Source organism: Chanos chanos, chromosome 1 (genome assembly GCF_902362185.1).
Source record: "Chanos chanos chromosome 1, fChaCha1.1, whole genome shotgun sequence".
Taxonomy (NCBI): Eukaryota; Metazoa; Chordata; class Actinopteri; order Gonorynchiformes; family Chanidae; genus Chanos; species Chanos chanos.
Window position 1 is genome coordinate 39,484,711 of NC_044495.1, and position 24,388 is coordinate 39,509,098.

Below are 24,388 nucleotides of genomic sequence, written 5' to 3' on the forward strand. Positions count from 1 at the left end.
TTGAGCAGCTGGATACAGATACAGAAGAGCTCCTCCAACAGCCTGTCCTGAGAAAAGAAGATCGGGTGATAGTCTGAGCCCGTCTCTGAGGCTGCAGGAGAGAGAGAGAGAGAGAAATCCGGGTTTACCGTCATGACGTGCGTATCTGGGTCTAGAGACATTAAAATACAACCACTGCAAACTACTCAGGGCATACAGTGTGAAATGTACATGAGTCAGACAGCAAATTTCCACATGATGCACCCCAACCACCGGAGGGCACCTGCTTTCTAGCAGATGTGCTCTGCTTCAAAAAGAGGATTTAATATGGAGTGATAAGAGGGGAAAAAAAGATCTGGAGACCAGAAGGACTTTGGTAGAGATGGATTCTGCTCCCTGGCATTTTTTTTTGGAATTTGCTCTATGATGTTGTGCGTCTTCTACCACCAGCCATTTACAAACCAAACTCTACTGGCCAGCTTCAGGGATATGATTGGTCAAACGATGCTACATCAAATGAAGCGGCCATATCTCTCGGTGTAGAGACACACGCCAAGCATTTTCACGACATTCTCGTCATCAGGGGGACATGAAGAACCACGAGGTTACTCACGGGGTTCCCCAATCCGTAAAATCTCACACAGGATGAGCGTCAGCTGGATACTGCTCCGAGCAAACGGACACTCGTGCTTGTCTTCCCTGCTGCTGTTTTCCAGAACAAACTGTTAGACAGACAGACAGAGAGAGAGAGAGAGAGAGAGACTGTAATATAATTCTCTGAGAGATGTGAACGTAGTCATAAAACACTATAATAAAACTGTTTGTCAGTAATGTGAACGCCCAGGCCTGGCCTGGTTCCCCTCCACTTACCCTGCTGTAGGCATCTGGGTAACGGGACGCAAAGTAAGACATGGTGTCCAGAGCCAGCAGGCCCGGCGGAGTCCGACTCAGGTCCTGTCCCGGGTTACTGTTGTTCTGTGAAGACCATGGGTAATTGTAAATTTGAGATTAGGGAGAAAATGTGGAAAAAGGATGTTAGGATAACAAAAACAAACCTTGAAAATAGAGTGCAAATAATTTTGACACTTTTTTGAAATTTGTCAAATCTGTATTTTTAGTTGACTCCAGTGTATGTGTGTGTGTGTGTGTGTGTGTGTGTGTGTGTGTGTGGGTGTGTGAGCGTGCGCATGCGCGTGCGTGCATGTGTGCGTGCGATGTGTGTGATGTGTGTGTGTAAGACACTGAGTGTGTGTGGTGTCCTGGTGACCTGTACTCACAGAGAATCCGAGTTTTTTAAACTCTTTAGCACAGAGTGAACGGCGCCGCTCATGACTCAGGCCGCTCTCACTCTCTGTCTCAAAGGCAGCCTGCCGCAGGCCGTGCAGAGCGTCCCTCTGCTCCTGTGTGTGTGTGTGTGTGTGTGTGAGTGTGTGAGAGAGAGAGAGAGAGAGAGAGAGAGAGAGAGAGAATATTAGTTATGCCTGAGGAGAGATAAGTGCTCGTTAGTTATGAGATAGGATGGGGATTACGTTAAAGCTAATATCTTCACTCTATGAGTTATGAAATGGGAGTGGCGTGTCCTAATAAAACCTTATGGAATTCTCATTGGTTGTGAGAACAGAGAGGTCTAATTAATTAATGCTAATCAAACCATGCGGCAGTCACAGGAGAAGTACAGACTAATTAAATCAAAGCTGATTATGAATCCTAAAATCCTGAAATCAGCACGCAGCGGTGATCCTTTGTGAAGTCAGTGTGAAGATGCTCGTGAGGTTCTTATTGGATGAGACGAGGGGCGCGTGGCTTGCCTGGTTGAATGAGTCTAAAGGCATTCTCATTCGCGGCTCCAGCAGGTTCAGACGAACGGACTGCAGAACATACAGGTAATGGGCCATCTCATCTCCTACAGACCCAGAGCTGTGGATGATATTCTGCAAACACGCACCAAACACAGACAACACTGCTCATTAAACCAGGAATAATTCATAATTATTCATACTCTCTCAGTACAACAAACTCGTGTTCAAATCAAAACCAGAAGAAACCGGTGACTGCACCACGGGAGTGTGCTCTCACCTTGTGGATGTATTGTCGCAGGTTTTTCTTCTCAAGAAAACCAAACAGTTCCTGAAATACACAAAACCTCAGCTGTTGACAGATGTATAACATTTCACTGAAAAGTGACCGACCACTGTCGGTTTCCGTGGCCACCTGCACTGACACTGAGTGAACATGTGGTGGCAGCAGGTCGAGAGCAATCTTATGATGTGCAGTCCTCTCCACAGACACAGCCATGGTTTCAATAAAAATGACTTGAAATGACCTCTGCTATAAGAGGATGTTTACTTTGCCTTAATCTAAAATGGATAGGCTCAACATTTTAGTCCGTGCAAACAGAAAACGACAGAAACAAGTCTGAATTCAAATTAACATAATTTCAAATCGACACTGCCTCACAATAATACTTCCACAGAGATAGTCTTATTATAGTTAGTATAGTATAGAAATGGAGTGTTTCTGTTAAAAAATAAGTTCAGATAAATCTACTTGTCCACTTCTTGGTGTTAATTATGAAATGAAATTGTCTGAGGTAACTGAGCGTCCACCACAGATTCTAGAGAAAAGGACATAGGAGGTGTAAGTTAGCCGTGTGTTCTCCATACCATTTGTTATTTTCATTTACTGTGAATGAGTCCACGTCAAGCCAGATAGAGATCTCACTCCAGCAAACTTTAGCCATTTAGACAAACAGAACCATCCACAAAAAGGAAGAAGGAAGCTTCTTTATCAGCTAGGCCTAATTTGTCCTGTTATCACTCTACAGGCTGTCTTTAGAGGAAGACGCTCGCATTGTGCATACATAAGAAATTGAGAGCATAGAAAAGAAAAAAGAACTGATGAGTTTTGATAACACTCAGAAAGGACAAGGAACTGAGGTAAGATTTTTTGATAGCCTCTTGTTTTGCCATGTTTTGTGAATCTACGGGAAAGATACAAACATACAATAAAAAGATTTAATGAATAGGGTAAATGTCAGAGAAAAGGGAGATAGAGAAACAAACAGACAGAGAGAGAGAGAAACAGAAAAAGAGAAAGCAAGAGAGAGAGAGAGAGAGCAAGAAAGAAAAAGAGAGAGGGAAGGAGAGAGAGTAGAGGAGTGGAGGATGAATAATGACCTGTTTATCTTGCTCCCCGGCTGTCTGTAGCAGTGCCATAAGCAGAGCCATGGCTTTGGTTTGGAGCTGCTGGTTTGACCTAAGATGGGCAGGTAGGATGAGAGGGAAGAGTTAGAGAGCAGGAAATAAAGTAGTTTAAGCAGAGAAGAAAAGAGATGACGAGAGAATACATAAAAAATATATAGATATATTTTATTTAGGGTAAGTGGCAGACAAAAAAAAAAACATGGTGAGCTGGTTCCTTCAAAAGCAACCAAGCCCCAACAGGGTGGTTTGAAAAGCCTCTTGGCATCACACAGGGTTTCCCGTCAGGGGCACTTACACCTGCAGATGAGAGATAAGCCTCTCCAGTGTGACCTCCTGTTTGACCTGCTGGAACAGACTGCTGCTGTTCAGAACCATGCTCTCCAGGATGGCCAGGGACACCTGCTGGATGGAGGCATCCAACACCTTCGCATTCACAAAACTGGCAATCTGAGAGTGATAGAGGGCACGGAGGATGGGAGGGAGGAGGTGGGGGAGATGGGGAAAGAAGGAAAGAAGGAAGGAAGGAAGGAGGGAGAGAGGGAGGAAAGGAGGGAGGAAGGAAGGAAGGAAGGAAGGAAGGAGGGAGAGAGGGAGGAAAGGAGGGAGGAAGGAAGAGACAGATAAGAGAGAAAAAAATTTTGAAAAAATTGTTTATAGTTGTTCATTCATTCATTTGAACTGAAAAGTTTATGGATGAATTCTAAGATTTGGGCACTGGATTAGTGTAGATTAGGATTAAACTACATTGAAACATCCACCTTCTTTATGAAGACAGTGGAGAGATTCTCCCATGACACAATACCATGGTCCATGAGCTCCATAAAACCCGTGAGGGTGTGTGTCAGAATCATGGGAGAACTGAGGAGAGAAACACACACATAAGAACACAAGCCTCCGACATCAGCACGTTAAATTCTGACATCAGCACGCTTAACTCTGACATCAGCACGCTTAACTCTGACATCAGCAAAGAACCTTCAAACATCAGCACAGAGTCGTCTGACATAAGAATAGTCATGTTCCAGTGAAGAAAACTATTTTATCAAATAGATCTGGCCCTCAGTCTTGTCAATAATGCATGTTTGGTTAAACTGAAACTCTGTGCCATGTCCAGTGATGTTAATTCTATGGTTTTATAAGTCAGGACATACAAAAAAAATATTGTGGTCCTTATGAGGTTCTAAAATGAAATCAAATCTAACTTCAGGTGACAAACAATGCGTAACAGACTCCACTGCGTCATGAGTCATTTAACAAAAAATAAACCAACATGCAGAGTCAATGTGAGAAAAAGTAATAATCTGAAATAATCTGAACTAATTGTTTTCTGCATGAGTTTATCAGTGTCCTGCATCGTTTTTGGAGGAATTCTGGACCACTCCTCTTTACAACATTGATTTAGTTCACTGACAATTAAGGATAATTCATTAATACGCAGCTCTCTTCAGGTCCTGCCACAGCAGCTCAATGGGGTTGAGGTCTGGACTTTGACTTCCAAAACTCTGATTCTTTTGCCTTTAAATCACACAGGTGTACATTTGCTGGTGTGCTCTGGATCACTGTCCTATTGCGTTGCCCATTTTCAGCCAAACTTTAGCTGTCACACTAACGGCCTCACTTTCGTCTTAAGAATACTTTGGTTTAAAGATGACTTCATGGTCAACTCAGTGATCGTAAATTGCTTGGCTCCTGCAACCACGAAACAAGCCCAAATCGTCGCAAATCAACCATCGTGCTTGACAGTCAGTATAAGGTGTCTGTGGTGATACACCGTGTTTGGTTTTTGCCAAACATGCTACTGTGCATTATGACCAAATTTCTGACACATCTGTCCACAGGACATTGCTCCAGAAATCATAGTTTGTTCAGATGCAACTTTGCAGGCCTAAGCCATGTGACCATGTTCTTACTGGAGAGAAGGGGGCTTTCTCTTAGCTACCTAGCTGCTCAGTCTTTTTCTGATAGTACAGTCATACACTTTAACATTTAAGGAGTAAACCTGGGTCTGTAGATCCCTGGATGTAGCTCTTGGGTTCTTTGCAATATCTCTGAGCTTTAACCGGTCTAAATCTTTGAGTGAATTTGCTTCGACACCCACTCCTGGCAAAGCCAGCAACTGTCTGGAATGTTCTCCATTTGTAAATAATCCCTTTTTCACTGTAGAAGGATGGGTTTCATACTGTTTGGAAATGGCCTTATAACCCTTTGTGCTTATTTTTCTGAGATCACTGCTGATGTCTTTTCTCTTTGGCATGGTGTTAAAACAAACCTGAAAGGGTCTAGACCAAAGTGTGAAAGGTTGTGCTTAGGCCATCACACTTCCTGATGATCAATTAATCGAGTGCACTTGATTAGCAGCACCTGGTTGCTTATTACCACTTACTCCTGAAGCAGTATGAATGTTCTTACTTTTCCCCCAACATGGCATCTGCATTTTTATCTTTACTTTTTGTTGAATGAACAGTGACACAGTGGAACCTGTAATGTGTTGTCTGTTGTCTGGGACTAGATCTGTCTGATTACAGAAGTTGCTGAAGACTTGACGATTATGATTATTTGTGACTACATATGTAAAGCCCTAAAAGTGAAAGAGGGTGTACTTTCTTTTTCACGTCACTGTATGGAAACCAGCAGTAATAACTTCCTCTCTCACAAACTGACTAACTGTGACTGCCAAAGACAAGAGTAAACTTGATATGGAATGTTTACTGGAAGACGCGCTGACTCAAAGACAGAGAAAATGTAAAATCAGGCATTAGTCATGACTGGGCAGAGTGATTCAATGCATCTGTTGTAGAGACTAAAGCAGAGAGATGGACAAAGAGAAGAAAAAAAAAAAAACCTACTCGTTACCGGCTTCTACAATTTGGACAAGCAGCGTATGTCCGTCGCGGCTGATGAACTCCTGAGCGAAGGTGATGTCGGTGGACACGCTGGCCAGCTGTTTCAGCGAATCACAGCGTACGCCGGAATCTGAGCTCTGAATGCCCTTATACAGGTCCTCAGCACAGCGCCCCTAAAACACACACACACACACACACATTACAGAGTTCTTAACACTATATTTGTATTCACAGAAAGCTTAACACACAGCTTCTACATAGTGTCTGTATGATGTTAAGTTATAAAACAGCACACGGCCTGATGAAAGATTCCCCTCACACACTCACCGGGGCTTTGGTGAGACGCAGAATGCTGCCGTTCTTGATGTCTAAACGATTCTAGAAAGAAGAGCACAGAACACACAAACCTGAATATATGTCATAAATCAACAATTACGCTCTCAGATAATGGTCACAGCTTTTGAATGATGACCCTAGAAAGAGAGAGGGAGAGAGGAGCAAAAACAAAAAAAAAAAGGCTGGGAAAAAAAAGGTAGAGTGGAAGTGTGTATATCAAGCAGATATTGACAGAATTCATGATCTTGTGCTCCTTATCACACAAATCAGGCTCTTTCACTTCCTCTCTCTCTCTCTCTCTCTGTACTGGGGCAGGTGATCTTCACTAGGCCTGTCAAATTACACCACAGTCAGCCGGCCCCCTACTGCCACAGACAACCTCTGTGTGTGTGTGTGTGTGTGTGTGTGTGTGTGTGTGTGTGTGTGTGTGTGTGTGTGTGTGTGAGAGAGAGAGAGAGAGAGAGAGAGACAGAGTGGATGACAGAGGCTGTGTGGTAACAGCCAAGGGCCAGCCGAGCCATAGCGTCTGACTCCGCCCATGGTCAACAGCCAAATTTAGCCCGGAGAGAAGAGATAAGCACCGTGCTTTATGGGTGACTGGCAAGGCTCACATCCGGGCCACGGCGTGCCTGGGCTACATTACTGTCAACATTTATACGCCTTCTTACAAAACCACAGAGAGTAAATATATCAGAGAGGATATACAGAGTGAAACCCTACTCCTCAGAAATGAAGACATAAGCACGCATGTACACACACACACACATACAGACAGACACACACACACACACACAAGGAGAGAGAGGAAGTGACTAACAGACTCAGTGATGTAGGTCTGGACTCCATCTGCATACTGAAGAGCATAATTTTCTGGACCTGCAAGATTCCACCTTAAAGGAAGAGAAAAAGAAGACCAGCATTTCATATCATAGAAGGAATTAAGGAAGTATTTAAAAAAAAAAACACTACAGAAACACACAGTCTACCAGTGACATCATAAAACAATAGTCAGTACCATGTCCTATTAAATATATATTTGATATATTCAATGTAGAAAATGTGACACTGAGTAAAATATATGTAGTTACAGATATAGACAGGAGCAGTGACTAAATGCATGGACAGTGTTTTTGTCTGTAATGGTTAATATTTAATATGCATAATAAACACACTCTCTCTCTACGTTCTCACATATACACACAAACAGACAAAGACACACACTTACCCATCACAAACCTCTTTTATGACAGAAGTCAGGGGCTTTTTCTAGAATGCGGGGGGAAAAACACAGAATGCATTTATGAAACATCACAAGGGGCCACTGATGTAGGTAACTTGTGGCTTAATTTGATAATCTCTTTCGGATTAACTACAGAGGGACGAATCCCGTGACTGGAGCAAGCAGCAGAAACCTGAACGGACCAAAGCAAGGTTATAGAGCTTCACCGCTCATGTGTGAATTTCTGGAATGAAAATGAAAGAGGACGAAAAAAAGAAGAAAAAAAAAGAGATACAAGCTACTCTCATGTCTGCAGCTCAGATACCCTGCAATTAGTGGCAGCTTTGGTGGCAAATCAGTCCGACATTTTGGTTTAGCGCGGTAAACTGGGAAATGCTATATAATTTGTGGCCTGTGAATTGGTCAACCAAAGTGAAGTGTTTTTTTGGGATGGTCAGCAAATGTCGCAGAAGCACATAGGTCAGGAAGGGATTGGAACATCCAAAAAACACCGACCGCAACCACAGAACAGCCTCGTTCATAAATCAGACTCTATTCCTTGGTGTGACAAGACCACAATGACATCTCTAATAACAGTTATGTCTCCAGAGACTCCTCACAATGGCAAATCCCGAAGGGACACAATGCATACAATGCAAGACAAAGCCCTTGAGAGGTCTTAAAAAAGACAAACTCAAAGAGGTCATTTAACTTAACCACTTTTCTCCCTTAAATACTTCAGAGATGCCATATAAACTGCTTTCAAAATAGGCAGTGCTTTGAAATGACTCATTTTATGCCTTCTGACTGATAACTGTGTGACATATGTCTGCCAAATGACAACTGTGTGGGGGGGAATACACACAAATGCCCCAGTCAGAAGTCAAATGAACACAAACCTCAAAGGTAGTCCAACATGTTAATACGTTCAACAGTGGCGGAATGTAAATTGGAGATGAATAAACACACTGCGGTTTACTGCAGATTTATAACAAACAAACAAACAACAACAAAAAAAAAAACATCAGCAAATCCATGCTCCTTCAAAACAGGCTGTATGGTTGTTATGTTTCAAAAAACCATCAGCGGCTCAAATTTCACTTCTAGTTACGCTGCATCAGGAAGCACTCCCTTAAACTTGGTGCGTCTCCATCTCCAATACATCACCATTACTTGCTTTGGCCGTGTAAAGCACATTTGTACGCAACTGACTCAAACTATTCTTAGTCCAATGAACCAAACCTTTTTCAAACCACTGTGAATTGCACACTTCACACTTAAACGCACTGTGACAGAGAATTACGACACATTCATCAAAATATCTACAACATGTATCGCCACACTGAACCGCCATCAAACTGGTGCAGGGGGAAAAGTTAGCGATTATAAGGAAGTTATGTGAGATTAAATTAATTGATTAAAATGAACTCTGCTTTACAGGAACCAGCTCACACTGGTCAGATGAGCAGGTTCTCATAGATTTTTATTGGGAGTCACTCTTCTTTATTCTGACACTCTACAGGATACATGTCCCAGTGAGGGCGCCCAGGCTTACCTGGTCTAACTGGATTAGCTGTGGGTAAGCCCCTGGCATCTGGATGGCGATCTTCACGATGTCTTTCTGCTGTGGCATTTTGAAGTCTGAAGATTTTTCCTCCTACAAAGCCTTAAGAGAGAGAGGGAGAGGGAGGGAGGGAGAGAGAGAGAGAGTGAGAGAGAGAGAGAGAGAGAGAGAGAGATGGAAACAAGGATTTGGGTAGCCAAAAACACATTCCAGAAACACTCAAAGTGAGTGACAACCTAAATGTGTATCCACTGTCTGGCTTTAAAAAAAAAAAAAAAAGACCAAAACTGTACTGTTAGTAAAATAGCTATAAAAATTCTACCTATATGTGCTCCTATTTTCCTCAGAAATGCATTTGTGTGAAAGCTATAAGGCATATGAAAACATATACACATGTATCAATGTATATTCAGCGAAAACTAAAAAGGAATGTTTGCTCAATCAGCACAGACTCATCTGGGAAGTTAACTTTCAGAATGACTGGCCTCAGTGGCAGTCTTCCCCTTTTCAGACAAAATAGGAACTGTCGTTTAAAGCTCCTAAAGTCAGAAAAGATGTCAACAGTTCGCACACAAACACACATAAAGCCTGCTTTATTTATTTATTTATTTGCCGGGGACTTCTGTAGAACTATTTAACTCACTCAAGTGATTCCACATGTGCTACAGATCCTATATAACACATCATTCCCATTTGACTTCTTTTTGAGGATCACACTCTGAGAGGAAATAGCAACGCGCGCGTGCGTGTGTGTGTGTGTGTAGTCAAACTGAGACTGCCACAGCTCTAACCAGTAGGCAGTGTTTTGGTATCAAAAGATATTTCTACACAAATGACTGTGTGACCAAAGAAAAAATACAATCTTCTGCTCATCATTATTTGAAGCACATCAATTGTCCAACAGTTGAAGGTGACTATCACGATGCTTGTGGCCACACTAAGAACCATAAGAATTCATTTAAACATATGTGCTTTGGTTTTGTGAGAAAGCTTTGTTTTAGGGTCTCATTAAAAACAGCTTAATTGCAATAACATTCCTTAACAGAAAACACACACACGTTCTCAGTTTTCAATGAAAGTGAATCAGTCCCTATGACCGTGGGTCTTGCTTCTAATACCCATTTCACGTCAATAAAAAGGGCAAAACCTGAAATGTCACTGAGTTATTACATTACGTTTAGCTCATTCAGGCCAGTGATTCTAAATATTAGAGGATTACTACATATCAGCCAATACCATAGTTCAACAACAAATAGGAAATATAAATATTTAGCCAAATGGTCTTATAGTGCATGTTTAGGTATGCTACAAGGCACTCTGCCTATTTATATTGGTTACATAGCACTTAAAAGTTCTGTGTTGCTTTTCTTCCTCTTTGCTTGATAAGGGCAACTGCAAAAATGAATTAAAAGGGCAAAAATACTCAGCACATACAGTATGATAGAATGATCAAGTTATAAAATCTAATCAAACATATGAAAAATTGTGACTTGTTAGCTAGAAAAACTTACACAGAATTACTTTCACAGGTCACTGTGGTAAGACGGAACAGTTTGGCTACACCACCTGATGTTTATTAATTAAACCAAATGACATGTCACAGATAAAATTTAACATTGGTAAACTCTGACATCTTTCAACCTCAAAATACCAAACCATCGTCACCGTGTCTCACAAATGGCAGATTGTCTCACGGCACATTTCACCGTTACCTAGCAGCAAGACATGATGATGCCCAGGAAGGAAGATGAGGTTCACACTTTGCTGCATGCCACCTTTCCAGTGCTGACAGAATTTTATACTTACAAGCACAAGTGATACAAGTAGAGCTTAGGAGAATTTGCCAGTAAGAATGGAACAAAAAAAAAGCACAGAGGAGGAAAATTCAGCAAACTCTAAAAAACACAGAGCAATGTACACACTAATGTCTGAGCAGACAGTCTTTTATGAACTGTACTTGTGACGAATGCTTTCTACAGGCATTATGTTCTCTTTAAGAGAAGTCTTTATACAGAAAACGAAAAGACTCTCATCAAATCTTTCTGTTTGTTCTGTCTGTTCATGGAAACTTGCATGGAGTTTTGTGCACCAGACATATTCTGGATACCAACTAATTTTTGAGTACGTTGGTAGTAGAGAATTAGTGTCCCTCCAGTAACGGGCAAGTCCTTTTCATGAAAACCACAGCCTAAACCAATAAACACAACTTATTTAACTGATCAAACAGTCCAAACTAACTAACTACATCCTGCTTTACATGAATGTCAATGAATCTATGAATTCACTTTGAATACCTTGTTATTGAGGTAGTTCAAAACAGGACTCAAAGTCAGTTTATAGTTATTTTCATAATATTTAGTTACAAAGCAGAAGTGAGAGTCAGTTTACAGTTAATTAGTAATGTTCAGTTACATTTACGACCTCTCTTAGTGTGAGTGTTTGTGAAGTCTGAGTATGGGGAGATGTGTGCTGTGTTTCCCTAGCTCCATTCCCAGCATGCCCCAGCTTGTACCATGCGCGTTTAGATGTTGTGGAAGTAGAACCCTCCCTCTGTTCTACTTTTCTGTGTGTGTGTGTGCGTGAGGGGAGAGAGAGAGAATGTGTGGGGTCAGTATGCCTGTGCTGTAGACAGAGCCCTCTCCTGTGTTCTCAGCCAGGCGTTTCAAATGCTTCACGGCCTTTGAACTACCAACAGTGACTGTGCAGTTGGTTTTGTTTTGAATGTGTAGGTCATTTTTTGAGCCGGGCTGTGGGAGACAGTTAGCTGCCTAAAATTCCAAAACGACGTCTCCTGACAGATCACCAACACCGAGGTTGATTCAATCCCGCACACACACATATACACACAGAGTTGTTGTAATGGACATCCATTCTCATTTGTGTGGAGCTTAATGTGCCCGAGTTATGGAAATCTGGACTTCTGACAGCCATAACAAATTTTATAGTTAGAACACGAGTATTTCCCACAATATGACTATTGCAAACTGTGCAGACGCATTGTTTTCGTTCCCTGTCATTCACAAAGTGTTTGGCTACTGATTTAAACATTACCTAATATTCAGGCAATTTACCACTTACAGCCTACAGGCCAACCTGATTTGAACAAATCACAGTTATTATGGACAAACAGGAAGACATCATAAAGGATTCGGAGTTGAACTATATTAAAACACTATTTAACTGCTTCATTAAAACAAAACTTCCGACATCAGCCAAAATTATACAGGCCACTTTCAAAGTGCTCCTTAATCAAGTTTCCCAGGCTGCGTCCCGCTGCTGGTACAAAATACAATGGAAAAATATTTAGACCTGAACTCGAAAATGAGACAAGCGGTAAATACTGTTATGTAGTCGACGTAACGCCTGTCAAATTCCGATTCTTTTCAGTTGCTTTAAATATCACAGACCTAGAATCGAACTGAAATAACGTTTTAACTAGGAAAGTTAGTTTATTATTCGGAGCCTACCTGTTGCAAAGTTTCGTCTACTGCTCGTGAGAATCCGCCGTCGCGTGGGTGATACACATTTGTACAACTGCACTTGCAGCAGTATCCCCAAAGTGAAAGAATTCCACAAGTCCCAAGACAGTATGAAAGGCTGAGCAAGTCGACTTTCAAAGTTTTAAAGTAATTGATTACTTTCACAGTTCCGGGTTAAACGGGAGTCCCACCCACCCCCTGTAGGAAGGAAGGAACGGACGGAGACCCGACAATCCCAGGCGGCTAAACATTCTTAGGAAACGCGGGGGCAGTGTGGCGAGAAGTTAGAGAGCCCGAGTCTTATGTCAGCCAAAATTCTGGTTAGTTTTTCGTTTCTAAGCAAGTAGATTTGCACACGATTAGGCGGTAGGGGAAGTTATTCCCTTGTTCTCGTTTTGCAGGGTATCTAATAAATGCATACTATTCTCTTGGATCAGGTATGTCATTTTTTTTTCGACGACCTCAGTTCTGGGTTCTCGTGGCCATTCATTGTTAACATTAAGCAAAATTCGTCTTTACAGTGAACGGAAAAAATAACCGAGTGAGTGATTCAGCAAATGAAAACCGCTGAAAATTTTCAGGGTGTTATTTAGTGATAGGCCGTTTAACAGGAACGGCTGAGAATTCTGTTACGCGTTAAGTTAAAATGAACTTGAACTCATTTTGTATGGTAACTTCCCCGGCCATGATACATAACGTCATTTTTTATGTCGTCACAGGTTGCAAGATATTATTGGTTTGAGAATTACCAGCTGAATGGACAACTGCTGTCCCTTGGATCAGACTGTATTAATCAAAAATTATTTTACAAGAATTTGGATATGAGAATATGGATGGATGGTGGGAAAATATGTATGTGTATCAAGCAATTTTGAGAGAGCCTTAAATATCGTAAACAAAGAGCCCCAAACATTACAAAAAACGCTTGTTATTTATTTCTTACAAGGAAATAACAATTCTAGTAATATGGAAATCTAAACAACCTCGGTGCTTTGCATTGACAGAGACAGTGAATGTTTCAAAATGGATAGTATTTCCCTGGGTCCTGAAGGCGTCCTTAAATTGATCACTCCATCCAGAAGAGATGGACGGAAATATCCGAAGTGACCTTACTGCTTTTAAAGTGCGATGCTGAGACATTGGTTTTGATTTTTTTTTTAAAAATCCATTTTGTGCATATCAGTAATCCTTTCAAAGGCCAGTTTGAAATGTTCCGTATATCTATCAAATACAAAAATAAATGGTGAATGCCTACTGTGTACAAGCATAAAAATACCCTTTAGGAGATAAACAATATAAGGAAAACAAGAACAAAGCATCTCAAAGTCAAGATGCATTGTCCCATCAAAAGGGGTCTTCACGGTTCTTTACATTAGACAGAAGCTCATAGAGGGACACTTCGTTTACCTGTAGAAAAGTGTCAGTGATACTGTATTTCATAGCATAGTATTACTGCACTTCGATTAAAAAAAAAAAAAGAAAGAAAACAAAGAAACATTTCCTTCTTTAGATACAAATTCTCATATACAGACATGACAAAGTAATTTTGCCTACTTCTAAAAATAACTGAGTGAGGGAAAGGGAAACAGAATACAAAGGAGAATTACGAGTTAGACATATTAAGTACACTGAACGCTAAAACAAAAGGCATCTGATTTACAAATGAAATATTTTTGCATTGGACTGAGGTACGACCTCTCCAGTGCAGATGACTGGTTTAAAACAAAACAAAAAAAGGGGGGGGGGGGGGAAATGAGCGATAGTTTCATTACATGCACCACCCAACCACCCATGTCTTATTTATAGACTGACAACTGTCCATAACCAATGAGATTCCATTCCATTTTTGTTGCAATTTGATCACACACACATACACACTTAGGTACAGGTACACAGACAAGGATGAAGAAATAAGTAAAGACTTCACGTACAATGTATGCATCACTACATAACACCCCCCCACCACACACACACTCACTCTCACACACAAACACACACACACACACATACACACACTAGGCGTTTGGAAAGCCTGCATTGCAAAAGGAAGAAGACTACAGTCAGGAATGGTTGATTCAGAATTACTGCACCGGATATTTCTTCTCTGTGACTTACGCTGAACATATTCTGACTGATTACTTTAAGCCATGCTCTTTTGAGGACCAAGAACAGACACGTTAGCATAACATGTTTCCTCACCTATTAGCTTAAGCCCAAGATGTTTTGGCTGATTATTGGAGTCATGCTCTTTTGAAGACTAAGAAAGGGTTTTGTTAGCATAACATCTTTTCTCGCCCGCCCACTAGCTCTCTCTGTCTCTCTGGGACTATATGATATCATCATACTATACTTGAAGTATTTTTAACATTCTCAAAAGCTTGGAAATGTGTCTCCTCTCCTGCAAGGAGGATGGGGTGGGGGGTTGGGGTGACTAGAGGCAAGCTGTTCTTATTTCACAACCTCAACATTATGGATCCCATTCTCCACTGAAACGACTGTAAGATCTAAATGGGGGGAAACACACAGAAGAGAAATTTAGGTACCTGCCTTGTGACTCCACCTGACATTGAATTAAGGAGATGTTTTAAAATGACCCAGGATGATGCAACTACAAACTCTACATAAAGAAGAATGGGGTGTGCTGAGAGGACTGCTGGAGATGACACTGGAAGACAGATCACATACATGGGGGTGTTTTGAGCTGATAATTCTTTTCATATCAAACATCTGATCTCTGCTAATGTATAAAATCAGCTGTGACAACTTTCAAACACCAAATCTCTGTCACATCTGTAGAAAAGCACAATCAAAATACTGTCTGACCACTTTGTTTAAGATGGCAAGCAACTTAAATATACATATATTTATTTTTACTATTATTATTAATAATAATAAAATGATTTCTTTTGTAAAAAATATGATTATTTTTCAGATGACCCAGTAATGGTTAAAAATGCAGAAGTCGAATGACACAAGGAAAGCTTTCTATTTTCAATAATGGGGTAAAAATACGGTAATGATAAAAGTACTGCCACTTTTAAGCAGACTGCTTTGGGAGAGAAATACATAAAAAAAGGGATAAAAAAAAAAAAATCATACAACTCTATATACACACACATACACACACACACACAATCAGCTTATCATATACATGGATCCGCCCGGAACCACACTTCCTTTTTTTGTGTGTCCTTTAAAAAAATGCTAAAAAAAAGTTTTTGTATGGGATTACTACTTTTTTTTTCTTGACACGCGTGTGGTGCGAGGTCAAAGGTTGTGGATAGGAACGTCGAAGAGATCACACAGGCCTTCTGTCTCATCCAGGTTATAGATGTAGTCATGGTCACCCGGAGGAGGGGAGAGACGTAGGAGTGGAGAGAAAACTACAGTGGAAGGAGAGAGAGAGAGATAGAGAGAGAGGGGGAAAGATAAGATTAATTTCAACAATTTACCAAAACATTTGTTTAAGTTTTCACAATTCAAAGTGAAGTTTCACAACCTTGACACATACAGTCTGACATTTTCAGTCACATGGAGTGTCCCGTGACAGCTTTAAAAACATTGCCTCCCACAAAGCACAATATATATTGAAAGCAGCCATTTCATTGGCCATGCCGGATGTTAGAACACCGCATACATTACTAATGTCATAGTGGTCGCTTAGTGATCAGGTCTTACCTTCTGATGACATCAGCTCTTCTAAAAGATCTGCACTCATGATTTCTGTAAACAGAGACAATGAGATACAAGCCAATCAGCATAAGATTTGAATGTGTAGTGTTTACAACAGTCGGCAATCCTTTAAAACATTTCCTAGCTGTATAGATAATTTCAATACATGCACACATTCATACATATTTTACATTTTTTTGTGCACACATTTTTTCTTACCTTTAGTTGGGTCAAACATTTCTGAAAGTTCTTTGGGGAAATCCAACACTGAGAAGATTAAAAAAAGAAAAAAAAACTTCAGCAACACTGAAAAGCCGAAATAAAAATGTGTGCTCCTGACCTTAGAGTCAGTTTCTGTATTGAAATGGAGCCAGTGTAATCTCCTCAACATAAAAGCATGACAGACTCACAATCTGAAGGATCGGTCTTGATTGGTTCAAAGAGGGCTGAAGAGTCAGGAAGTGAGGAACTGCTGTCCAATGACGCCGAGGACTGGAGGGGCTGTGTGTCCAGAGGAGGAGCCTGATTGGCTGTCGTGTCTGACGAGAGTGTGTTGGTATTACTGCTGGTTGCTTCTGTCACAGAAAGAAAAAACAAGCATGCTCACACTAAAATATACAACAATTCTCAAAAACAAAAACAAACACAAACGGTGCACATAAAAAAAACTGTTCCGGTCTTGCTTTATTTAAAACGATAATCCATGACTGATATCCTTACCCGTGGTTGGCACAGCTGCTGCAGTGGTGACATTTGTGTTGGCAGGGGCAGTGGTGGCAGGACTCTGACTGGAGGTGGAAGTGGGTTGACTGGTGCTGGTCTGGGGGGCTGCTGGTTTGGCTGGGCCGCTGGGGGCAGCTGCTGAGGTGGGCAGGCTCTGGAGCATGTCCTCTGGAGGGGGCACAGGTAACACCACGGGTGATGCACTGGACGGGTCTTTATTCACCAGCAGAACCTCTATGGGCCCTGTGGAACTCTTCAGATGGATCTGATATTTCTTCTGTCCATTTATCACCTAAAAACACAAAAACAAAAAAAACCCGAATCATTTCAACTAGATATTCATAAAGGACTTAAACAGTTCGTGTGTGTGTGTATATATATATATTGATACACACGTGTGTGCATGTGTTTGTGGGACATTTGCATGTTTTTTTTTTCTTGAAAACAATCTCAAAAGACCAGAACCCATTCCAATCAATTCGTACATTCATTTGGTTGGATTCCAAGCAAAGTTTCAGCTATTCTTTACAGTAACACTAGATGGCAGCACTAAGTCAGTTACAAGAAGAGCTGCCCTCTACAAAGTGAAAGTTAGCAAATGAAACCTAATTTTAAAAGGAAACACAAGACAAGAACTTACAGACTCAGGTATCGGCACCTCTAACTGGGTACCAGAGGGAGCTCGGATTGCGAGAAGAGTGTCCCCTAGTGACAAAAAGAGAGAAATACTGTAGGCAGTAAAGAACAAAAACTATATATATATATATATAATGTTCCCACTGGTATTGACTCTCTTGCAATATATATATATATATATATATATTGCAAGAGAGTCAATACCAGTGGGAACATTTTACAAGCCTTGTGAGTGAGTGGCCTTGTGTAGACTGTCAATAAAGACAACATAATGATAGCCAGCCCTGAAACGACTTGGCAATACATAAAAGGTTTTTGGCGGCGGGTACAAATTTCTAGAAATTTCCTTCCAAACAGGATTGGTTCTTATCCTAAAACTAGGCAATGTTTATCAGAACAGCGTGGAACAAGTGAAGGCTTACCTTTGAAGCAGTTGCAGAGATCTTGGTGTGTTACATAAGCCAGAGTGAGTATAGTTAAGGTCACACTAAGTTTTAATATGGTTTAAAGAGATTGAAAAAATGTGAAAGAGGAAACCCATATACCACCAAGGTGTGTAACTGTGTTCCTGAGGTACTTAGCTTGTAAGAACAACAACTAAATGTCACAAAACATCTAAACTCAAGCAAGGTTTGTAACTGCAAGACTTTGACAAGCAGGGCCTAAAGAAGTGTTTCTTTCTCTAAGTTGTGGTTGCTTCTCTTAAAAACCTTGGTCCTAAGCCAAGAATCTCTCAGGGAAAAATAAAGAAAAACTTGCTGGCTTAAGTAAAGTAAGGATATGGACTGTTCTGTGAGTCATCTGTCACGTTCTTGATGCTCTGCTGGACCCAGACTCTCTGCTGGTCAAGTTCGTGTTCTCTTCGGTCGAGGTCCTCCAATTCCAATTTAAGATCAATCAGCTTATCAGCGATCTCTCGAGTGTTACAGCCTGGACCCACCCCCCTACAGAAACCACACAAACACACAGCCACACACACACAAAAGTAACTATCAATATGATATTCAAAGGGCTCCATCCGGTGTGAGAAAATACTTCAAAAAAATGTAGTTGTGTCAAAATTACCTGATCGTAGCAATACAAATCATATAGTGAATTTACAGTACTGAGGGGAAATTTTTCATTTTTTTGTTTTTACACCAAAAAATGCCACTGTTACAACAAAATAAAACTGAAAGCAGTGCATAAATGCAACTGGTGTTTACTCACTTCCACTGGATGCTGTTCTTCGATTTCTTCTCAATCAGTCCAATGCCTTCCAATACATTAGTGATATCGTAAATACGACGTTTCTGTCTTACCGCCAAAGTGTCTGCGGCCTGGAGGATGAGATGCGTGAGAAATCATTATTGTCTGGAATTTATAAATTTATATGCACAGCACTGGCATTAAATAGATTTAAGAACTGTTTCTGATGATTCGTTTAAAAGTGTTATTAAGATTACAGCTTCCCTTGGAACACCTTTACCGCAAATTCAGAAACTTTGAAAGTCATGGCCTGCTTTACAGTAGGAATGTCCAGATTTTTAAAAATGACTGTGATAATTGCTCAATAAAACTAAAGATTACACAGTTTAGACAAACTGGACTCATTCAGCCTATTTCACAACGATGGACAAAGACTTGATCTTTGCCGCTGTACATTCTTCTTCAATGCACTAGAAAGCGCTTATTGCACTTCATCGTGTTTATCTTTCAAGTGTAATTCAAAGAAATCACACCATAAAAACGCAATGAAAGTTAATGTCTAAACTGTCCATCAACAACAGTTCATTGTTAACGCTTTGATGTTAGTTCACACATCGGCCACGACATGAAGCGAAGAAAGTATTATAAAAGTAACCATCCGTGTGAGTGAGAGTCTTCTGTCAAATCACCACTCAACTCTGGGAGAGAGATGCAGGGCAGACTGGCCTAGAACCCCCAGGACAACCCACCAAAGTTTCGAGCACGTGCTTATTTGTTGGCTATTGTTAAAGCTGACGGCCAAGGGGAGTTATTAGTGTGAGTCTTAGCTACGACAAGCGATCAACTTTTTGACATGACCAGGATTGATCCCCGGGTAGCTAAAGCTGCGTGAATTGCTTTGCAACCTGTTTGCTAACTGCTTGGCTAGTCAACTGTAGTTCAAAGTGAAGCTGGAACTTTTAGAGTGGCAGTTCTAGTTATCTATCAATCGATTGACGCAAATAACTACACGCTATTTAGCTCTGAGACTCCATATCAGTATGCAGTCAAATAACAAGCCATATAAGCAGAGAGCTCACAAGGTGTAAACTGTTATTTCCAACAATGGTATACCAGGTGAATTTAGTTACAAAGTAGCCTGACACTAAGGGTGCAGGAAAACAGATCAACCGCCTAACGTGTTAGCCGAGCCAGCTAGCCAAATCATGCTTACAGCTTTGAGGTCTAGCACTCCATCCTTCGCTTCTTGAAGCAGCGTTACAAATTTGGTTGTAAGCAATCCCAGACTTTTCTCGTGTCGGCTGGGAGTTTGTGGCTGCAGTGAGTCTCCCATCGCTCCTAATTCGTTTCTTCCAGACTCCAAATCCATCAAGTTTTGCAGCCTTTTCTGAGGTCCGTAATGATATCGGCACTCGTCGACTGAACTGTTAGCTACTGTTAAGCGAGATATCGCTTCTGTTTGTGATCCAACCACTCGCTATTCTTTATGCCAAAATGTCCAGTGCCTGTGGCAAATTTGCCAGACAATAATTGGCCAAACGGGTCTGGTCCGATCCAGGACCCAAGATCCTATATCCAAATGGCCTAGCTAACAACAAGACAAACACTCACAATTCAGTACTGCTTGAATGACTGAAGCCGTTGGAAGCGCAATGCATCATGGGATGTTTCGAGGTATGGGTAGGAGTCACTTGCAAAGCCTCAAAATGTCTGTAGAGGGCGTATGGCCACAGAATTTAATCCAGTGTTACAGCATCTGCACAGGTGTATGAAAACTGGGGACGTCCGCGTGTTGTAAAACTAAACTAGAAAAAAAATCCAGCCAATGCATGTGAATGTTACATTAGAATCTTAGTAGTCACATATTTGTTTTCATCCCCCATTTGCACAACGAGGGGTAAACAATAGGCAAGTGATCCTACAAACATAGAGTATATGTTAAATATTGTCCCAGAAGGACGAGAGCGTCTGGCACAGTTGTGCGCATGTCTGTTCAATAGTATATAAACGAGGAACAGCGAGGATCCGGACTTTGGCTACAATGTTGGGCTCCGTGATTTTGCTGTGGTTGTGCACCTGCCTTCTGTTTTTGTTGGTCAGGACCCGAAGACCCAAAAACTTCCCCCCTGGACCTCGACCACTCCCACTGTTTGGGAATCTGCTTCAACTCAGCATCGCCAACCCGATGAAAGATCTTGAGGAGGTAGAGTAATTTGAGCAGGTCCAGCAAATACTTTCACCACCTCAAAAGTAGTATTTTTTCCATGAAAAACGAGTTATTGCACCATAAATACGAATTTATGTCTATTATGTTGTGTCTCTAAAATAGCTGTCGAAACGCTATGGGAACATTTACAGTCTGTATATGGGGAGCAAGGCTGCAGTGGTTCTCAATGGTTTTGAGGCCATGAAAGAAGCACTTGTGACTAAAGCTGTGGATTTCGCCGGACGACCCAAAGATCTCATGGTGAACCATGTAACAGAGGGGAAAGGTGACTGCACTCATAAGCACAGCTCTCTCACTTATCAGCGAGATAAGACCAACAGACCTCTAAATCTTTGCAGGGCGTCGGAGGTGGAGTAATCAATGTGTTGTGTTCTTAACAGGCTTTAATGGTGCATTTTTTTATGCAGTTTAAAAAAAAATGCAGTTAAAGACGCGTTTTAAATGGATGATTGATATCAGTTTTGTGTATTAGGCGTCATACTGACTGACTATGGTCCAAGTTGGAGAGAACACAGGCGTTTTGCCCTCATGACACTGAGAAACTTTGGCCTTGGGAAGCAGTCAATGGAGGAGAGGATTCTGGGAGAGGTGTCCTACATCATTGCACGCTTGGAGAAAAGTGCTGGTAATGAACTTGAGGTCTGCAAATTCCTAATGATTTCAAACAAAATGTTTTATAATCATTTATAATCTGAGATTTTTTAAACTGTCTGCACAGGGAAGCCAATGGATCCTCAGACGCTGTTCCATGATGCTGCATCCAATATTATCTGCACCGTTCTGTTTGGAAAACGATACGACTATGAGGACAAGTTCCTAAAACGCTTTATTAAACTGTACACAGAGAATGCAAAGATAGCCAATGGACCCTGGGCCATGGTAAGACATGAATATCATTTTCAACAGTAAAGAAAAAAACTATATTCCTTTTGGTTTCCTTAGCCAATGGACCTTCCTTAAACCATCACAGAATCTGCATGAAGTTCTAATAACTCCCAGCATCAATATAAAATTACAGTAACTTTTCAGAATAATTGTGTACACAAAGTGTGGAAATATAAAGAAAAAACAGAACGTGCTGATGAAGCTTCTTCTATTTCCCAATAGATATATGACACACTTCCCATGGTCAGAAGTCTCCCCCTACCCTTCAAGAAGGCCTTCACCAATTCTGCAATAGTGAAAAAGATGTCAAGAGACTTGGTCAGTGAGCATAAGAAAACAAGGATCCCAGGGGAGCCCAGAGACTTCATTGACTGCTATTTGGATGAGCTTGACAAGGTGTGTACATGTATGTGAAGATGTTCGCGGTACACTAATCCCAGTCCTGTACGTACAGAGAACTGTTTCAGTACTTGTGTGTGTGTGTGTGTCTAAATCCATTGTTATGCTCTATCAATTAGAGAGGAGACGATGGATCCTCTTTCAGCGAAGACCAGCTCGTAATGTATGTTTTGGACCTGCACTTTGCCGGAACTGACACCACTTCTAATACCCTTCTCACAGCTTTCCTGTACCTCAGCACACACTCAGACATTCAGGGTTTGTTTTCAACGCAAGTGATTTATGGCTCTTTGAGTCCACACTTTGGCTTATTAAATGGATTTTGATAAGTGGGTTGTTCTTAAGAAAGGCAGTATTTCTCTTCTCTATAGAGCGGTGTCAACGAGAGATAGATGAGGTTCTGCAAGGGAAAGATCAGGTCTCATTTGAGGACAGACACAAGATGCCGTACACACAGGCCATGATCTACGAGTCTCAGCGCATTGCTAACACTGTCCCCCTGAGTGTGTTTCACTGCACCACCAAAGACACAGAGCTGATGGGTTACAGTATTCCTAAGGTAAATAGTCAATGATTGTGAATCAGAAATTGCTTAAAGAAAAAGCTAAGACTGGTTTTATTTCTCATTTAACTATTTTTTCACCATTTTGCTCCGAGAAGTTTCCACCTTTCATCACACACCCTCATGTTCACTTTTTTTTTTTTAACTTTTTTTTTTTTTAAATACTTTCCAGGGTACTCTCATTATCCCTAATCTTAGCTCTGTGCTCTACGAGGAGAGCCAGTGGAAATTTCCCCATGAATTTAATCCGGAAAACTTTCTGAATGATCAGGGCCAGTTTGAGAAGCCTGAGGCCTTCATGCCCTTCTCAGCTGGTAAGAATTCAGAGCTGTAAACAAACAAATGCATTTTGATTGCTGTCTACAAGACTAGATTTTTTATTTATTTATTTATTTTACAAACCATTACCTGATCTCACCTGAATGACTGACTGTGATTGTTTTCCTTTTCTGTCGTGCGGCAGGCCCTCGTATGTGTCTCGGTGAGGGCCTGGCTCGGATGGAGCTCTTCCTGATTTTGGTCACGTTGCTGAGGCGTTTCCAGTTTGTCTGGCCTGAGGATGGAGGAGAACCAGACTATACCCCTGTGTGGGGTGTCACACTCACACCCAAACCATACAGAATGGTTGTCCGACACAGACTTAAGTCATCAGACTGAGGTTTAATGTAACCACTGCCTTCTCCTACACCCACAATGACAGCTTCTTGCTGAAGATCATTATTTGCTTTGGCGAACAGTGAAAATGAAAAAACAGACAAGGATTTGTATCTTGTTGGGATGTTATAATTAGTCATATAGCAATTTAAACAATATAAAAGTAAACATGGGGCAAAACATGTCACAACTGTACTATTGTACACAATTATAATAACCAAAAACACTCTTAATAAGCAAAAACTCACCAGTAGTAATTACTGGAGAGTGCATAGCCTTTTTCCGATAAAGGGTTGATGAGTAAGCCATGAGAGATTGGGTGGGAGATAAGAGTTGTGTGAGATGTGAGAACAGCTGTGTGCTCGAGGGAATCTGGGAACATGTTGTCACAGAAATACCAGGTGCCTGGATAAGGCAGAACAGAGGCTGTACTGGGTAGTGCCAGGGTAGATGGGCAGACCAGAGCCTGAAGATGGGAAGGTGTGGTTCACCTCACTTTAGGTCAGAGTATTGCATTTAAATAACACTGAATATGCTGTGTGCTCTAAATATGGACTTGAGTTGAATGCAGACAGTGAGTGGAGGGGGTAGGAGGACCTGTTTGAATTCTGGGAGAGCTGACACAAAGCCATGTTCTGGACAGTTTTCAAAAGGTCTGATGACATTTTATGTTATCTCATTTTTTTGTCATCAGTTGTATGATTGGAATAAAATCTATTAAAATTGCTCTTCAGGTCATTGTTGTTGTTTTTTTTGTTTACATTTCATTGTCTGTATTTCACCAACCCTAACTGACATTAGATGATTATACACAGACCC

At 41.1% G+C, this 24,388-nt stretch overlaps 3 protein-coding genes across 4 annotated transcripts in view; 1 reads left to right on the forward strand and 2 right to left on the reverse strand.

The window, feature by feature from the left end:
• Positions 1 to 12,848, reverse strand: part of elmo3 (engulfment and cell motility 3) — an 18,753-nt gene extending 5,905 nt beyond the window's left edge. Inside the window, exons 1-15 of the mRNA XM_030772773.1 lie at positions 12,612 to 12,848; positions 9,136 to 9,246; positions 7,587 to 7,627; positions 7,179 to 7,251; positions 6,353 to 6,403; positions 6,029 to 6,198; positions 3,941 to 4,040; positions 3,478 to 3,629; positions 3,156 to 3,234; positions 2,056 to 2,106; positions 1,788 to 1,910; positions 1,257 to 1,379; positions 850 to 954; positions 593 to 701; positions 1 to 91 (exon numbers count right to left, since the gene is read on the reverse strand). The exon at positions 1 to 91 is cut by the window's left edge and continues 46 nt beyond it. Of these exons, the coding sequence (XP_030628633.1) occupies positions 1 to 91; positions 593 to 701; positions 850 to 954; positions 1,257 to 1,379; positions 1,788 to 1,910; positions 2,056 to 2,106; positions 3,156 to 3,234; positions 3,478 to 3,629; positions 3,941 to 4,040; positions 6,029 to 6,198; positions 6,353 to 6,403; positions 7,179 to 7,251; positions 7,587 to 7,627; positions 9,136 to 9,213 (1,346 nt within the window). The 5' untranslated portion in view covers positions 9,214 to 9,246; positions 12,612 to 12,848. The remainder of the gene's footprint in view (positions 92 to 592; positions 702 to 849; positions 955 to 1,256; positions 1,380 to 1,787; positions 1,911 to 2,055; positions 2,107 to 3,155; positions 3,235 to 3,477; positions 3,630 to 3,940; positions 4,041 to 6,028; positions 6,199 to 6,352; positions 6,404 to 7,178; positions 7,252 to 7,586; positions 7,628 to 9,135; positions 9,247 to 12,611) is intronic.
• Positions 12,849 to 15,890: 3,042 nt separating this feature from the next.
• e2f4 (E2F transcription factor 4) lies at positions 15,891 to 20,329 on the reverse strand. The gene is made up of 10 exons (XM_030781587.1): positions 20,056 to 20,329; positions 18,864 to 18,973; positions 18,437 to 18,598; positions 18,077 to 18,120; positions 17,659 to 17,723; positions 17,004 to 17,310; positions 16,706 to 16,870; positions 16,515 to 16,562; positions 16,302 to 16,346; positions 15,891 to 16,006 (listed from the first exon to the last, which is right to left on the reverse strand). The coding sequence occupies exons 1-10, from the start codon at positions 20,209 to 20,211 to the stop codon at positions 15,891 to 15,893; spliced, it is 1,218 nt and encodes a 405-aa protein (XP_030637447.1). The 5' UTR covers positions 20,212 to 20,329.
• Positions 20,330 to 20,881: 552 nt separating this feature from the next.
• On the forward strand, positions 20,882 to 24,307 carry LOC115813693 (cytochrome P450 2F2). 2 transcript variants are annotated; one of them, XM_030776252.1, is made up of 9 exons: positions 20,882 to 21,045; positions 21,172 to 21,334; positions 21,542 to 21,694; positions 21,788 to 21,948; positions 22,177 to 22,364; positions 22,475 to 22,611; positions 22,725 to 22,912; positions 23,088 to 23,229; positions 23,379 to 24,307. In XM_030776252.1, the coding sequence occupies exons 1-9, from the start codon at positions 20,884 to 20,886 to the stop codon at positions 23,570 to 23,572; spliced, it is 1,488 nt and encodes a 495-aa protein (XP_030632112.1). In that variant the 5' UTR covers positions 20,882 to 20,883; the 3' UTR covers positions 23,573 to 24,307. The 2 variants fall into 2 exon arrangements, with proteins under 2 accessions (XP_030632112.1, XP_030632104.1); XM_030776244.1 differs by having other exon boundaries at positions 22,177 to 22,350; positions 22,473 to 22,611.
• Positions 24,308 to 24,388: the final 81 nt, after the last annotated feature.

Excerpts from the sequence above, each read along its gene's own strand:
- e2f4 (XM_030781587.1), bottom strand. The coding sequence starts at position 20,211 with ATGGATTTGGAGTCTGGAAGAAACGAATTAGGAGCGATGGGAGACTCA. Across the intron at positions 18,121-18,436 it reads GATGACTCACAGAACAGTCC|TCTGGCTTATGTAACACACC; the intron begins ATATCCTTACTT and ends AACTATACTCAC. Across the intron at positions 16,347-16,514 it reads AATGTTTGACCCAACTAAAG|AAATCATGAGTGCAGATCTT; the intron begins GTAAGAAAAAAT and ends CTCTGTTTACAG.
- LOC115813693 (XM_030776252.1), top strand. The coding sequence starts at position 20,884 with ATGTTGGGCTCCGTGATTTTGCTGTGGTTGTGCACCTGCCTTCTGTTT. Across the intron at positions 21,046-21,171 it reads CGATGAAAGATCTTGAGGAG|CTGTCGAAACGCTATGGGAA; the intron begins GTAGAGTAATTT and ends TCTCTAAAATAG. Across the intron at positions 21,695-21,787 it reads ACGCTTGGAGAAAAGTGCTG|GGAAGCCAATGGATCCTCAG; the intron begins GTAATGAACTTG and ends CTGTCTGCACAG.